The 17,826-nt window shown below is 46.5% G+C and overlaps 1 protein-coding gene across 3 annotated transcripts in view; it reads right to left on the bottom strand.

The window, feature by feature from the left end:
* Positions 1-17,826, bottom strand: part of SYMPK (symplekin scaffold protein) — a 1,074,905-nt gene that overhangs the window by 11,439 nt on the left and 1,045,640 nt on the right. For all 3 annotated transcript variants that reach the window (XM_086938396.1, XM_086938395.1, XM_086938397.1), the window contains one exon: positions 15,837-16,133. In XM_086938396.1, coding sequence (XP_086794522.1) covers positions 15,837-16,133 — 297 coding nt within the window. The remainder of the gene's footprint in view (positions 1-15,836; positions 16,134-17,826) is intronic.

Here is a 17,826-nt window from a genome sequence, read left to right as displayed (position 1 = left end):
TCGAAGGGGAGGGAGTAGCCCCTCCAGACGATCTGCAGCACCCACCTGTCCGAAGCGACAGTGCGCCAGTGAGAGTGGTGATGGCGAACCCTGCCCCCACTGGCGTAACATGGGCCGAGAAGCACGGACTAGGAGGGTTTAGAGGCGGATGCTGCGGGGGAAGGTGTGGCTGGCCTCGCCGTTGTTCCCGACCGCCTCCACGGCGATTTCCACGGCCGCCACCGCGCTGGATGTTAGTCTGTGGCGTGTGGCTGGCAGCACGTGTGGGGGCGCCCCTTCCTTGGCCACGAAAAGAGCGAAAGGCACCCATTTGCTGGCGCGGGCCGAGAGGCCCAAGGACTTGGCCGTAGCCCTGGTGTCCTTAAAGCGCTCAGGCGCATGGTCTGCCTTGTCGCCAAAAAGGTGACGGCCATCGAACGGCATGTCCATTAGAGTGTTCTGGACATCTGCCGAAAAGTTGGCAGACCTCAGCCAGGCGTGGCGTCTGACCGCCACCGTCGTAGCCATCGCTCTGCCTAGCGAGTCGGTGGTATCCAGCCCACACCGTATAGAATATTTGGCTGCGTCTCGGCCCTCCACAAGGGCTTGGCCGAGTTCGGCCCGTACCTCCAAAGGGCACTCTGGCAGCACTTCCGCCACCGTCTCCCACAGAAAGTAGGTGTAGCGGCCCAAGAGGCAGGCGGTGTTGGAAGACCGCAGTCCCAAAGTAAGGGAGGAGAATATTTTCTTTCCATAATCCTCATACCTCTTGGATTCCCTGTCCAGCGGGGCCGACGGGAATGCGGTCTGGGAATTTGAGGCCTGGATGACCAGACTCTCGGGGGTGGGGTGGGCGGACAGGAAACATGGGTCGCCCGGGGCCGAGCGGTGGCATCTGGCCACGTTCCTATCTACGGGCGAACCCGTAGCGGGCCTGGACCAAGTGCCCAAAAGAACGTCCGTTAAGGCCTCATTAAAGAGCAGCAGAGGCTCGGCCGAGCTTGACTGCGGTTTAAGGACCTCAGTGAGGAGGTTAGTCCTCACGGCCCCGCAGGGGAGCTCAAGGCCCAGGGCCTTGGCAGCCCTCGTCAACATCACACTATATGATGCTCCCACCTCCGAAGCCACGGTCAGAGGGGAGACAAGACCAGTGTCTGGAGAGGTGTCCAGGCCACTGGCTTCCCCAAGGTCTCCTGCCCAGTCCTCATAAGACTGACACTCCTTGGTCAGAGGGTCCTCAGACCCCTCCCAATCCTCCCAATACTCCTCATCACCCATCTCATGATACTCAGGGTTGTCAATCAATGGGGCCTGTTCGTAGAAGTGGAAATGTCCAAACGGCGTCGAAAGCGGCGCCCAGCGGCGCCGTAACAGGAGCAAGGGAGGCATCGGGGCCTCGGGGGTGACACCATACGGACCGACGCCGGGGGGAGGGGGGGGGGGTCGTAAGGTCCACCGGTGACGATCCAGAGCCCGACGAAGGTCCAGTGGGGTCCCGCGACACCGTGCCCAAAGGCGCCGGGACCTCTTGACCTTGCGGCGCCGGGCCCGAAGGTGCGGCGGTGTCGGGACCGGAGGGCCCTGCGGCGCCGGGCCCTGCGGCGCCGGCGGCGTCAGGGCCGAAGTACCTGACGGCGTGGGGCCGAAGCCCCCGACCCGCTAGGGGACTCAGACGGGTCCGCTGGGCCCGGAGGCGCCGCGGAGCCCGTCGGAGGAGAAAGGGACCTCATGGCCATGAGGAAGCGCTCGATCTCCTCCGGCGTCGCGTTCTGCCCAGGGACCGGAGGGTATGGGGCAGGTCGCGACGCCCGCGACTCCGAAGGAGCCGCATGGCTGGTGTCACCCGAACCCCCGGCCACATCGCGCGAGCGTCGGGGGGAATCAGAAGAGCGATGACGCCTCTTCGACTTCTTGTGCTTCTTACCCGACGACTTCGACCCGGAGGAGTGGTGCCGACTCCCGGAGCTGTGGTGGCTCCGTCCCCGTGACCTGTCCCTCGACCTCCCGTGGGACCAGGACCTCGCGGGGCCGACTGCCGGAGTTCGAGTCGCCTGCGGGACCGCTCCCGCCTGGCTTTCGAAGAGAGGGCATGGCAGTCGGAGCCGGCCTTGTCGTCGTGGTCGACGCCCAGACAAGTTAGGCACAGGTGGTGTGGATCCGTGACCGACATCGTGCGGTCGCAATCCTCACAGTGCTTGAAACCAGGCATCCCTACGGCACCGATCGGAGTCGAGAAGACTTCGAACAATGATCAAAAAGATCCAAAAAAGTTAGTCAAAAATTGACTAAGGGTTACTGCTTTTTCCAGATCTGCGCTTGCTGGCGCGGAAAATAGAAGAACTGACGTCAGCACGCTGAGGCGGCGTCTAAGTACTCCAACGACGTCATCACAGCGCCCACGACGCCGACGACTGACGCGGAGCCGCAGACGACGCCTACCGACGCGCAAGGGTACTGCTACGCAAAAGTTTCCAGATCCAGTCTGACGCCTGGGGATCTTCTAAGGTAAGAAATCTATCACTAACGTGTCTCTTTCAGATATAGCCCACTTGCTGTTGGACATCGCTGAGCTGGCCCTTGATATTGCTGTTACCCAAAACAGCCCTACGTAGAAGCCAGAAAGAAGGCCAGAGCGTGTTGCCTGAGCTAAGAGGCAACCGGCATTTGTGGCCACAACGTGGACGTCCCGCAACAGGTCCAATGGTGAAAAGGAGACAGAGAAACCTGGGGTGAGCGCCGCAGCCCTTCTATCCCCCCAATAACGAACACGAGCCGTTTCTTAGACCCTATGTAGTACAAACTGCAGACATCGAGGCACTATAACCTACAGCGGCTAACCGAACACCACCTTAGGGTATTCTGTGTTAACATCCTCATCTAAAGGGTATGTATGTGTTTCTGGAACATCATCCCCCCCACCCAAATCATACTCCTCATCAGTGTGGTGTGATGATGCAGGAGAGTGAATAGGAGAAGTTATAGCTTGTACATATGGAGTAACAGGAGAGGAAGAAGGTGAAGGAGAGGAAGGGTGCATTGGAGAAGTTGCACAGTCCTTTTTGGAATGGACCACAGGTGTAAGTGGTGTGTCTGCTGGTCTCTTATAAGGAATTGCTTCCACATGTCCAGTTTTCGGATTAATATGGACTTTTTTCCGTCTAGGATCTGGTTTAAACAGTTCTTCCTCTTCTATAACCTTCTTTGGCGTCGATCTTTTCGGAGCCGATAGAGGTTGTTTAGTACTTTTTGCCTTATGAGGAGTAATTGAGTCTTTTGGCAATGTTTTCGGTGCCGAATGTGGTTTACCTTTATCTGGGGTCTTTGGTACCGGTGTTAGAGGTTTCGGCGTGGAGACAGGTTTTGCTGGGCCTGTGGCGCCGGAAATTCCCCTCTTTGTTTTTTGAACCGGAAGGTTTCGGAGTGGAAGCTTTCGGGTTTGGTACAGTTTTTGTCTTTGGCGCCGATGGTATGGGTGCCGAAGTGTCGTTGTCTTTGGGCGCCGAAGGTTTTTTTATGTTTGGTGCCGAGGAATCCTTCGGTGTCGAAGGATGTTTTGGTGCCATTGGAGGAGGTGTAACTGGCACATGGTGTTTCTTCGGTGCCGAGGCACCGGAAGGCGTACTGTCTTTCCTCGGAGCCAGGCCAGACGGCGGGGCGTTAGAGGATAAATGTCGGTCTCGACTGGGCCCCATGGGCGGAGTGCTGACCGTTGCCTTCAGTTTGGGTAATGTCTGTCGTGCAGGGGCAGATGTACTCACGGGTTGTCGAGACGGGATCGAATCGTCCGAATCCTCTGCCCCCGATATTATCTGGATATCAGGAGAGTCCTCCTCTGCACCGAGTGGAGCCTCGTCCTCGGAGATATCTTCGATTGGATATTCGTCCTCGGAGACGTCTTCTTCGACTATCTAGTCTTCAAAGATGGCCTCCTGTGCTGGTGCTGATCTCATTTCGTGTCAACGGGCCCTCCGATCTCGAATTGTTTTCTTCGATCGGAAGGAGGCACAGGCTGTGCAGGTCGACTTGTCGTGTTCTGGCGAGAGACAGAGGTTGCAAACTTCGTGATGGTCGCTATGAGGGAATTTTGCTCGACATACCGGGCACCTCTTGAATGGAGTTCTTTCCATGAGGCGTAGGCCGCATGGTGCAGATGGGCTTAACGGCCCGCGTCGACGCACCGGAATGTAGCTGGTGATGTCGAAAGTGTGTTCGATGTCGAAAGAAGTTTGTTTGAAGTTTCTCGCTTCGAAAAAGCAAAAAAAAGTCTTTCTAGCCGGAGCGGAAAACTTTCATCCGAACCCAGTGGCGGAAAAAAAACAATCTGAGGATGGAGTCGATGAGCATGCGCAGTATTGTCCAAGGGAGGAGTCACCTATCTCGTGACTACAAAAGACTTCTTCCAAGAAGACAACAACAACCTGCAATTATGCGAGCCCAACACCAGGTGGCGATCTATTGCTAAATGTAGAATCTGCAGCTCATATGCCTCGAACACAATGTTCGCATCCTGGAGATACAAAAAACCACATCTATTGCCAGAATGGAAACATATGTAGAGTCTCTGTTGCACAAGCTTTTCGATCTCTACCGCTCAATAGTTTTCATTGTTGAACACGCACACTGTTCCTTAGGCCCCAGGCCTCCTATGGATGCCACAACTAGGCCAATTCTGGCCCGCCTGCTCAACTATCGAGATCCCCCGTCTGGCCAGGGAGAGAGGAAGAACAAACCATCAGGAAAACAACATTTAATTCTACCCGGATTTCACACCTTCAATTCAGGCAGCCAGTTGCGACTTTGCTCCAGTCAAGCATATTTAACAACAGGAAGGGGTTCCATACGCTCTCCTATATCGGGCCAGGATCAAAATCACATACGATGGTCACATTCACTACTTCACTGATGTTAAATCGGCCCTGAAATATACAAAGCACATTGGTGTCAAGAGACGCTCCCATGAATCTTCACAGCATGCCCACATGGGCGCTGGGCTCATTGACATTGTATGGCATTCCAGCATATGGATACTGTACATTGTGAGCCAATCTAATGGACTCAATGTGGCAGAGGCACAAACATCCAGCATCACAGATGAGATGTGCACCACCTGCGCGATCAGCATGTTGCCAACACTGGATCTACCTGCTGGAACCAAGTTCGATATTTCTCCTTAGCTTTTTGTCAGACAAATCGGCCACCTCGCCACCAGGCAGGGAACTTCACCGGTGACTTTATGCCCCCTGGGAGAGCTCCCCTTTTCTTACTTCTGATCTGGGGCATTGTTATGGTTATGAGAGGAGAGGAGGGTCATTATATACAACCTAATTGGGTGGTAGGTGTGTGGGGGGGGGGGGGGGGGGTGAAGGTTGGGTTGGGGCAGATAGTTTAGTTTCTGTTGGGGGAGAGGAGGGAACGATGCAATGAAACACCTACTCAGATGTAAAAATGCTGGGAAGCTCGGCAAGACAGGCCACTCCTACTATTCACAACTTAATTCTACTAGCACAGCAGCACTAGGAGATAACAGGCAACTGAACCGGCCAGGCCCGAACATACACATATATAATACATATTGCAGTTCTAAATCACATCCTACAATTTCCTAACCTGGAACATCCGGGGCTTAAACGATCATAGAAAAACACACCTCATTCACACATTTCTGACAACATAATATCGATATATGCTTTCTCCAAGAGATGCACCTTAACTGTAATTCATCTAATAAATTATGCCACAAACGTCGGGGGGATGTTTACCAATCGGCTTACTCTAACTTCGCCAGTAGAGTGGCTAAACTAATACGAAGACGACTCGGCTGGACTATACACAACACTCGCTGATAAACCCCGATGGCGGGTTTTTGATGTTGAGGGGAACACTGGGGACTACCCTGATTGCTATGGCAGCGATCTATGGTCCCAACACAGATGACTCGGAGTTTTTCAGTAACCTTTGAGCTAAAATCAATCATGTCATTAAACTGCGACTTCGTAGTATGGGGCGGAGACTTCAATTCCATACTGGACAAGGTTCTAGATAGACTAGGCTCTTCATGCAGGCTTCACCCTAAAGCAGGGGTGACCTTAAACTCAATAATGTATGGAAATGCACTGATAGAGATATGGAGACAATGGCACCTGGGAGAGAGCGTGAACCTGCATCTCTACACAACATAATGCCTGGTTCAGATTACATTTTTGGCTGGTATCTAAGGATGTGACAACAGACACGAGATACCTACCGAGGACACTGTCCGACCATGTACCCAACTTACTCCACTTGAAGATCCTGTCAACACCACAACGGGAATTCAGATGGCGCTATTAGATGCTGCCTTTAAAAAGGAAATACGTAAAGACATAGTGAAATACTTCATCCTTTATGAAGGTTCAGTATCTTCTCACTCCACGCTACGGGAAGCCTTTAAGGTGGTTATCCAGGGGTCATGCACCGCTAGACAAGCCGGGCTACTGCGAGCAATTTGACAAACTCTTGGGAACTTTGAATCCCTTATCAGAGACACAGAATTACAATATTATAATATTATAACACCAACGAACAGGCACATCGTGCAACACTCAGGTAGAAAATATCAGAGTTTGAGAGCAAAGCTTGGCAGGAATCACATTTTCTAGGGAAATAAGCCACAGCCAGAAGGTACAGTGAGGTAGATCGACCGGGCAAAACCTTAGCCACTATCTTCCAACCATCTCGAAAAGCATCATACATTACAGAAATTCTGGACGAGGACTCCAATTTAGTTGGAGATCCGCAGACGATACGAGAATGTTTCGCTAATATCTATTCTACACTATAATCCTCTACCATCCTTGATATACCGGAGGAATTGACTACATTTTTAGATTCACTCAAATTACTCTGGCTGAGTAGTGCACACCGATCTTACTTCGATGAACCCTTCACCAGAGATGACATAATTCAGAGGTCCCATTGATCTTTGGTGAAGTTGATCCACTGGTGCTAGTGGGAGAAAAGACTTACACCATCTTGAGATACATGAATTAAGTATCTTTTGCAGTGTATACTTTGGGAGCAGCTCATCTGCTGGGAAGTCAGTGAGGCATCTGTGCCCCAGCTGAGGTTTGACAATGGGCTTTTCCTTCAAGTGTTTCCTCTTTGTTAACCTGATTCCCAAGGAAGTTGATGGTCCAGCTGGGGTCTTGCATCGAAACGACTGCCCGGTTTTGAAAGATGTAGACCTTCATATACTTGAAAAAGAGGGGTCATCAGTACCATGTTGATTTCACTCAGTTCTTCCCATGGAAGGGAGGCTGATGACCAGTCCTAGATATTTGATTTCAGGTCTGAGGACTTGAGCCACAACAATTTCTTGCAGCTATGCCAATAAGGGACAGCTCATTCTCTAATGGGAGTGATGAAGTCACAAAGGACAGAACCTCTGATGCCCAGGCCAAGAAAGCATGATAGTCTCTGTTTGGATGCGGATCCTTTCAGGTCTCAACAATAGAATTAAAAGACAGTTGGTCTCCGAAGAATTGAAAATGTATAACCCTCACTTTGCCATTTTAAACGAGACTCACATCCGATTTCAGGATCGTAAGATGATGGAGCAAGCGGGATATGAACTGATTACTTGTACCTCTTTGAATGTACCAATTAGGGGTGTCGCTATACTTAAGAAGAAAACTTTCAAGATAGAGATACTTAGAACTGCTGCAGACAAAGCTGGTAGATGGGCATTAGCACAATTTAATTTAATGAATGCAAAATATGTACTATGTGCCTTGTACGGATCAAACATTGATGATGCGGGGTTTTTTGATCGTCTTAATATTGAACTTTTGGACTGGGAAGGAGACATAATAATGATGGGAGACTTCAATTGCGTTATGAACTACACAAAGGATACGACCAAGACGAATCCATCACAGCGTATGCTTAAAACCAGGGCAGCTATTTTAGAGCTATCGCGCATTCATAATTTAAAAGATGCCTGGAGGAACCTATATCCGACACTTGCTGGTTATACATACTAATCTGCCCCCCACCAAATGTGCTCCCGCATCGATATGGCATGGACGACAGATCGGGTTTTTGAGGGCAGTAAAATGGAGATCTGCCCAAAAGTAACTTCGGACCAAAATCCCATCATACTATGGTTCAATATACTATCTCCTAAACCGGCTGCCAGGTTATTTTCTTTTCCAAGGTACTTGCTAATAGATACTTTTTTCATTTCTCAACTGAAGAAACATATTAAAGAATTCTTAGAATTTAACTCAGATTCAACACACCTCATTTATGTATGGGATGCATGTAAAGCTAGCATCAGAGGGTTTGCACAGCAATTTATTATGAGACAAAATAAAGAACGAAAAGATGAGACCTTGAAAATGACCTCTAGAATAAGCGCACTGGAAGAACACCTGGCCGAGTCTATCATACAAGAGAACTTAGGGGGGCGAATTTCGAAAAATAAACCTTTACTGGAACTAAAACTGACTACCCTTCGGTCTAAAAATAAAACTTTAAGAGAAAAAGCGAGCTCGAAACTACATAAATACAAACAGTCTCAACACGAAAGTGGTGATAGAGTCGGCAGAATTCTTGCGTATAAGGTTGCTGAAGACAGGGCCAATTCTATGATGAAAAACATTACAGGGGGGGACGGGATTAGCTACAATCAACCAGAACAGATATTACAACAGTTCGTAACATACTATAGTGACCTCTAAACACCTGAAACTACCCCTACTGAAGAGAACATGCAAAGATACCCAACTAAGAATTGGTCACTAGGTAGGGATACTGACTTAATGGAACCACTCGAAGGACATTTTTCACTATCCGTAATACAAATGGCTATTTCTTCTCTCCCACAGGGGAAATCCGCTGGGGATGATACGCTTCCAATGGAAATTTATAAATGCTGCAGCGAGGAACTGCTACCTACACTCTGCTCAGTGATTAATCAAATTGGAAACACAGGCAAAATCCCTAACTCTTGGAAAACTGCCAAAAAATTATTTTTTTTAAAGAAGGATAAATCACCTGTGGAGTGTGGGTCTTATCGGCCCATCTCTTTGATAAACGCTGATGCTAAGGTTTACTCAAAGTTACTAGCCATGATATTAGCCCCGCTAATGCCTAAATTAGTCAACATCAGCACGGTTTTGTGATGGGTATAGGCACGACAGCACATGTTAACACTGCTATTACTGCATTTGACGTTGCCATTACTAATTCCTCCCCCCTCGGTATGGTATTATTAGATGCAGAAAAAGCCTTCGACCGAGAGGGGTGGGATTATCTTTCGGTTTATTAAGGAGGATGGGCTTTGGGAAACCGTTTCTTACCAGGATTCAAGCCCTGTATGATTCACCCAACGCAAAAATAGGCTATGCCAATTTAATTTTTAATAGTTTCCCGGTTTTAAGAGGCACACGTCAAGGGTGCCCACTGTCACCTCTTTTGTTTGCTCTTGCAATGGAGCCTTTTATTAATTCAATACTGACCCAAGAATGTATTACCCCATTTACGCATGGTAATAACTCCCTCAAAATTACTGCTTACGCAGACGATCTGGCAATTTATACAACCGACATACCTAAAGCCATAGCAGGGATCATTAAGGAAGCCGACAAATTCGGCTTGGTTTCGGGATACAAATTAAATTTAAACAAAACGCAGATCGTTGTTAACTACAAGCTTCCGGCCCCAGTTTTGGGGGTTTGCCGCACTGCGAACTACTTGAGTAATAAAATAACATCTAACTTAAAAGAAATTATGGCCCTAAACTACAATACTTTATTGAAGGAGACAACAGGGACCCTTAAAAAATGGCATGAGGTTCCCTTAAATTTAATAGGACAAATCAATCTTATAAAAATGAACATTTTGCCAAAATTTTTGTATTTGTTCAGGTCCATACCGATCGCAGAGCTCTGTCTCTTCTCAAACTAACAACTACTAAGGGTGGCCTCGACTTCCCGGACTTTAAATTTTACTTTTACGCTTCTTTCCTGGGTCAGATACGCAGCCTTTTTTCTTCTAACTACCCTTATTTTTATCACCAATTTATGCTAGGAGCAAACTCTGTACAATTTTTAGCTAGAAGCAATGACCCGAACTACTTCAAACGAGTGAAGTTTAAGACCGCTAAAGATGTAGTCCATATATGGTACACCATTATGGCTATTAATAAAACTACGTTCTTTCACCCAAAGCTAAGCATGTGGTATAATCCGGGCTTACCTGAGATTTTTAGCGATCCAATAGTTAGAACATGGGCTAACCTCGGCATAAACCACCTTTCCGGCTTATACAGATCATCAGGTTTTTTAACATTTGATACCTTAAGAACACTTTATAAACTACCTGCAAATGCTCTTTTCAAGTATACACAGATACGTGATTTCTTTATGAATAAAATGAAACTAAGGGAAATCTTAGACTCAGAAATATGGATCTGCATTTACGGGGAAACAAATAGTGATATAATTAGCCTGGGGTATAAATGTCTTTGTCAATCTAAACCTGATGATTGCATCAAAATCGCACAGAAATGGACTACTACCTTAGGAATGCCCTTCTCTTCAAATAACATTTCCACTTTTCTTCATAACAGTAACTCTTTAACTAATTCTTCTAGCTTAAAACTTCAATGTTACAAGACTGTATGCCAGCTATACTACACGCCGCTTCACTTCTTTAAGTGGTCAGGGAATAATGCATTATCCAAACGTATAAAATGCCCAAAATGTGACCTACTAGCAGCAGATATGGTACATATAATTTTTTCATGCCCGGCTCTCCAAACATTTTGGGATGAAACAGAAAAAGTGCTGAAATTGAATAAAATGTTCTTTGGTAAATTCTCTGCCGAGATGATACTTTTGGGAATACAACCAAATACTGCCACTTATAAGAACCTAATGTTTATTCTAATTTCTTGTGCAAGACTGATAATTGCCAGGGCTTGGATCTCAGATAAACCACCATTGGTAACCGAATGGTGGCTTCTGGTAAACGAGATATACAATATGGAATTTTCAACTGCCAAAATTCGAGGGATTGGTTCTTTGAAGAAAGTTGATAAAATTTGGGGTAATCTGCTCCCTATTCACGAATGAATGACTTCATTTTTGCAGTACGAGATTTGTGAACAGTTCCTATTTCTTTCATGGTCAGAGCCTATTTGAAGCAGAAAAAACTGATGTATTTTTTCTTTAATATACTGTAAATCTATTTGCCTATTTTCTATTTGATTATGTTTTTAAGTAATTTATGTATTATAATTTTCTTTTGAAATGTACGTCTGCTTGTGCTGTCAAATTTAAAAAAAAGAAAAAAGTTTAAAAAAAAGGATGCGGATCCTCATGGTCACGTGTACAGAAATCTTGGAGTGTATTAGAGACGGCAGGGGGCTAATACAGAAAGCAGGAACTCCAAGACTGTGGGAAAAGCAGTGGGAGAGATATGGGAGCTGCGGCTGCATTGGAAAGGGACAGAGAAACTGCTGGACCAGTGACTGGGGGAGCTGCTACCGCAAAGGAAATAGACAGAACTCAACTTGAAACGTTAGAAAAAAGGTACAGAAGGGATCTTTTAGGCCTTAAACTCTATGCCCAAAGCATCTAGTAAGGAGTCTGTGTGAGGCATAAATGTCAGCATGGAAAGAAACCCTGCAGCTGGATCACAAAGATGTTGGAAGAAGTGTACCATCTACTCCAGCTGCTGCAAGTTCAAAGGATTGGACAAGTGTGACCTGTTCACCATCGAGTGCGCAACTTTTGATGGACGGCAGACAGCAGAGAAAAAGGGAGAGACCTCCCGCCAACAGGAATAAAGGGGGTGAACCTTCGAGAAGCTCATTGGGCAAGGTCGAGCCTCTTCTAGTTTTGTTTTCATGCCTTCTGGGCTTTGAAGTGGATTCTAGGGGGATACAAACACTAAGAAAGGCCTTCCCCTCCTATGATTCTTCTTGCATCCATGGCTTTTAGTTTTCATAAGTGAGTGGTACTTCCTTCTAATGTAGCATCTGAACAATGCAGGTGCCATTCTGAAACAGAGTCACAAGAGGACTGATATAGGGACCTACCTTTATAGACTGGAAATTAAACTAGCCACCCACAGATGAACTGGGCTTAACTCTGCACTGCAAGTTTCTGGAGTCACCATGGAGGACAGACTCAACTTCTTGATGCAAATAACCTGTCGTAGCTCCCCCAGAAGACTAGTTAACCCTTCCGTGCAGCTGTAGCTTGGGCATCTAAGTGGGCTCAAATCAACAGTGCAATATGGAGATATGAGAGGGCGAAATACCAGTCTTGACAAACCTGACTGTCCAAACACCAGTGCCTGGAGAACGTGTGAGGGACACCCACATCGCAGCTTGGCATATGTTCAGGACAGGTACCCTGCATGTAAACGCAGTAGTAGTAGCCTTGGTGAAATGGGCCTTCAGGAGGTTGCTTTTTAGTTAATGTGAGATTGATCTTTATGCAAAGCGCAATCCATCGAGATCCGTCATTTTCTTTACCTCGTCTTTTTTTTTTAGCTCTAGTGACCCAATGAAGAGCTGATCATTAACCAGATGTTTTTTGGTGTGATCGATGTAGAAATCAGAACTCCTTTTGGTTTCAAGCGGGGGGAGTCTCTTGCTCTTACTTAGAAGAATGAGGCGGGAAGAAAAATGCAGTCACTGTAATGTTCTGGCCGACATGAAAGGAAGTGACCACCTTCAGCAGAAAAGAAACCCTAGTCCACAGGACCAGTTTGTCAGGGAAAAACTGATGTACGGAGGGTGAACCGACAGCGCTGGAATCTTGCTAACCCTCCAGGCCAATGTAATGGCCACTAGGAAGACAGTCTTGATTGCCATCAGCCACAAAGGGTAGCTGTGCAAGGGCTCAAAGGGAGAACAGACTAAGTATGTTGAGACGAGATTGAGATTACATTCGGGCATAATGAACAAGTTACTTACCTATTGCTACCCATGGGGGGAAGCAATAGGGCTCAAGAGGTTAAGGAAAATAAATAAGTCTCAGTTGACTAGAACTCAGTCCAAAACATGAGACAGGACTGCTTCAGCAGCACCTAAGCTCTGGGCAATATCCATTGCTCACTTGCTAACAGTTTGGGGACATTTGAAGATAAGCTGAAAATTGCAAATAACAAGAGGAGGCTCTGCAGCAACCCCTCAAACCAAATCAGACCTTAGGCTGCATAACATTCTTTCAATTACAATTCTAACCTTGCATCCGTTGTACTCGTGCAGAGTAGTAGTGAGTCACTGAGCTACATTGTCATGCAATTTATGAACAAAATGTAAACACTGTTTATCCACCATGATGGCTGAGAACAATTTCTTTTAAATCCATCCCCAAAACAGATTGTTCCTAGGCTATGTTGGTCACAATTCTTGGGCCCAGGAGTCGAGACAAAGCAGTGCATGAAGTGCTCCAGTCGAATAAGCTAAAATGTGCTCCTTTTCTAAGGAAGGGGGGTATAATTAATCAGAAGATACTATGCATAGCACTATCAAGACATCAAAGCAGTAACCATGCAAATGGACCCAGTTATACGTATGAGGCACTGGGTTGCATGCATACTCTCTGTGCTCTGCCCCCCCCCCCATTCTGCTGACAAGAAGTACCTTTTCAGTTCATGCAGTCTGCAATCGTGACAGGCAGCTACCATAAGATTAAAGGTGTATACTAACTTGTGGTGGTAATATGCCTATCAGGCCAAATATCTTTAGCATTCAATGCTACGTTCTAAAACATCAGTCTCCAATTGTTTAGGCCTCTGAAGTGAAGTGTGACATCGCTTTAATCAAATATTGAGATTTGCAGACTGCCACAACATACTTCTGATTCCCCTACTTCTTCAACCCCTAACACACACTAACACCCCCTTCCTAGCTTGAAATACAATAATTGGGCAGAAAAGAGGCATAGAGAATATTGTCGTGTTCATATCCAGGACCCTAATTCGATATTCCCGATTTATGCCCTTGTGAGGTTATAATCAATAATATCCTGATAAAGGCATAAGAATGAGATCCATATTCAGTAATAGCCCATGCTGTCCAGAGCACAGCACGGCTACTCCCATCAACTCCTAGAAAGCACAATGCGTTCTTTAAACAAACCAAGCCTCCAGCAGCCCGGGAAATCCCCTCTGTATTTGTTTTGATTTGAACAAGAACTCCTGAAGTCCAGAAAGAACTGTTAGTTCTTAGTGACGTCTTATGTCCAACCTTACGTCAAACCCGGCACCTTCCAGGTATAAAATACCAACAGTTGCCTTAAGCAAACACACGGTGGTTTGGAGCAGAGCAGCCATCTACTTGCCCAAGAGCCGACGGAAGCTGCCCCTCCCGTTTGACGCACTGAGAGAGACGCTGTCTTTTTCTCCAGCCGAGAAAATCCAGCTACGGTGTTTCCAGCCTACCCTTGCGGGTTGCTGGGATATCAAGTCTTGAGGAAATAGATACCAGACCTCCCACATTCTATTACCAAGGTACGGAGCTGACTAAACCCTTAAGAGAATTCTTGATGCAGATTCTTGGCAAAATAATCTTAACCAACTTAACTTAAACTGCTACTTACTCATCCCTTTCCAAGTGTTAGGCTTAGGTCAGGTACACCGGGGTAGGCTTAGTTAGAAGCACCAGTTGAGTACGTTAGTCAATGTATTTATGTATGTATATATTTTATCCATTTTAAAGTATCATATGGCTAAGAAACCATATCAATGCTTTTACAGTTTTATTTCCTAATACTACTTTTACTGTACGCACTTTGCTTTAAGTATTGCAATTGTAGCAATTCATTTCTCTTGCATGAGAAAGAAGACTGCTCAATAAATAACACCTTTTATTGAAAACGCCCGTCTCTCTATTTCTCTGCACTCTGGTGAAACGAAGTATGCACTGCTGACTGAGTGAAATAGCGGTCTATTGTTTTCGCACGACTCTAGAGATACACTCTTATTCTGAGGGAGCAAAGTTGTCATGTTTATGCGGTTGTCGGAAACTGAATCCCTTCTTGTCTGAGCCAGGGAAGCTTATCCCCCCCTATTCATTCAAGAAAGTTTCCAGTGACCTCTGAGCTAGCTGGCGCAAACCTAAATTAAGATTAACATAGTCAGTAGAGACCTAGATGACCTCAGTCCTACGTCTACACTGCTGTTTATGTTATTCCAATGCGCAGAGCCTATTGGGAAAATAGGAACTACACTACAATATGGAGTTTAACCATGGCAATTAATACTGAAGAATAGGACATGGAGTGCATTTTGGCATACTCCATAGAATCATGAACTGGGTGCATATCCTACTGTGTCAATGGAAAAGCTAAATGTCAAAAGAGATCCTTTTATCATGTCAAAATAGAGGGGGAGAAAATATATTGGACAATGTTAAACCCATAGTGAGGCACCTGAGAGAGAAAACTACGGTCATTCCGTAACAAAAAAAAAAAAAGTGGGAAGAAATTCGTATTAGGTATTTAAAGTCCAGTAAAGAATGAAAACGTGTAAAATATTCCAACACAAAGAGGTTAATGCCCCTGATGGAGACAGAAAATAAATTAATGTCACAGTGGAAGGACTAAACAGATGAGATAATTTGGAGAGTCGCTTGAAAATCACTCTGTTCCCACCTCGGGATGTTACGTCATACTGTGGCATTCTGGGGATGCTTGCATTGGGGTTTTCCTACTTGAAAATCCCAATGCAGAGCAAGTCGAATTAAATGAAATATCAAGATACTATTCAGGTTGTTATGGTATACCTTGGCTGTTAACTTCCAAACAGTGCATTAGATGGAATTCTTCATTTGTGTGCGAGTAAAGACAAATGCATACCTTTTTCAAATAGGTGCTATCCTGACTTGACTCCAGGGCAGGGCTCTCATCATCATAGACATCATCCTCAATGCTGATGAATACGTTGGGAGTTTCCACTTCTGGACCTTCGTCGTGGAACTCCATTGACTCTTCTACTGATGGAACTGGGGCAAGGTGGGCAGGACGTGGAGGGCCTGTTGGATTCTTTAGCTTCTGCTCCTCTTCCAGCTGGCGTTTTAGTGCTTTCTCTTGGGCAAGGCGGATAGATATCATGTCTTGTGCAGTGCGTGGCACAGCCTTGGGTTCTATCTCCTCCTGCCGAAGACAGAAACAAAAGAAATACAATGAAAATTTTGAGTGACCAAACAGACCCCTGATGCGTGCAAAAAGCTTACTGATTGCACACAGCACAGAGGGTCTTTACTGTGATACGCTAGGAAGGCATTAATATATTACAACCTGTAAATATGCATTTGTTCCCCAAATGATCTTGTACATTAAAATTGCACTGAGGGACATCTTACATCTTATCAACTGTTTTGAACAAAAACATGGGCAGATACCCTTGTATAGCATGCATTTATATAATTAAATCCAACCCCAAAACCCTCCACCTCAAAACAGTCTGTCGACAGCTCAGTGTGGATGTAGGAAAGTAGGATCTGCTTTCATGGTTACCCCCACTTTTTGCCTGATGTCACTGTAGTTTTCTGAGATCCTGCTAATCAGGACCACAGCATCTGTGCTCTCTCTGCCAAAATGGCTTTGGTATGTACTTTTGTACCTCCACAATTTGCTACTCGTGTACCCTTCTAAGTCCTTAGTATATGGTACAGAGGTACCCAAGGCATAGGTACACCAGGGGTCTCCCATGGGCAGCAGCATGTATAGTGTCACCGATGGGAGCCCACTTCAACTCGGACTACAGGCTTACCATTGCAGCCTGTGTGAGTTGGTGCATGTACATCTCACAACATATATACGTTTGCTTATATCGGAGGTCACAACACTTAAAACCTATAAGTCACCCCTATGGAAGGCTCTTCAGTCCTGAGGGGAGGGTGCTTGGCTATAAGTGTAAGGGTGCCCCTGCATGAGCAGGACGCCCCACCAACCCTGGAGTCCCTTCTTCAAGCTTTCTAAGTGCGGTCAGACATTTTAAAGTATGCAGTGGACATCAGTCATTACAAGAAGTCTAACTATATAATAGCTTCGCTGAACCTGGTCATGCTGGGTATCAAACATGTTGGAATCACACCCTAATAAGTATTCCGGTGTTGGAGGTATGATTCCATGTACTGGGGAGGAGGGAGCTTAGAGGAGCCCTGTGTACTCCCGGTACCAGCCTTTTAGAGTCAGCTAGCAAGCTAGTGCTGCTGCCGACCATAGACACGATTCTGCCCTTCTGCTGCTGAGCTGAGCTCGAGCAGGGGAAGGTAGAACAATAGGTTTCCTGTCACAGGGAGGTGTGACCACCTCCCAGACAGGAATTAGTGTATTGGGCTACGTTGGGAGCACTTTGAAGCACCACCAGACTGCATTGAAGGGCACATTTGGTTCCCTCCTTGCATACTCTGGTTTGAGTCAGTTCAGGAACCTGTGGGTCCCTGCAAAACTGGACAAAAGACAGGAGAGTATCCTCCTCTCTATCCAGCCGTTTCAACCATTTTCCTTGGGTATTTAAGGGCTCCCCTGTGAACAAGACTCACCTCTGAAACCAAGACAATCTTCGACCGTCTGGACACTTAGACTTTGTTGGACTTCGACTGGAACCAAGACTGCATTAAGGAAGACTCCTGCTGCGCCTAGTCTCGCTTTTCTTCAAGTCTTCTGCCTCGTGAGTGTCAGCGCTTCGCTCAGGTTTGCCAGAAGTCCTCAAGGACATGTAAAGAAATCTCCCTTGGAGTGAAGGAGTCACTCCCCTACATCTGCAGGCATCGAAAGGGAGCCGACCGTTCTGCTGCTCCTGTCGTCCTACTGACTTCCAAGGTTCAGCAACACAGGTGGT

The sequence above is a fragment of the Lissotriton vulgaris genome, chromosome 9 (genome assembly GCF_964263255.1).
Source record: "Lissotriton vulgaris chromosome 9, aLisVul1.2, whole genome shotgun sequence".
Lineage (NCBI taxonomy): Eukaryota > Metazoa > Chordata > Amphibia > Caudata > Salamandridae > Lissotriton > Lissotriton vulgaris.
Note: the sequence above shows the minus strand (reverse complement) of the source record. Positions and strands in the feature narration are given on the sequence as shown.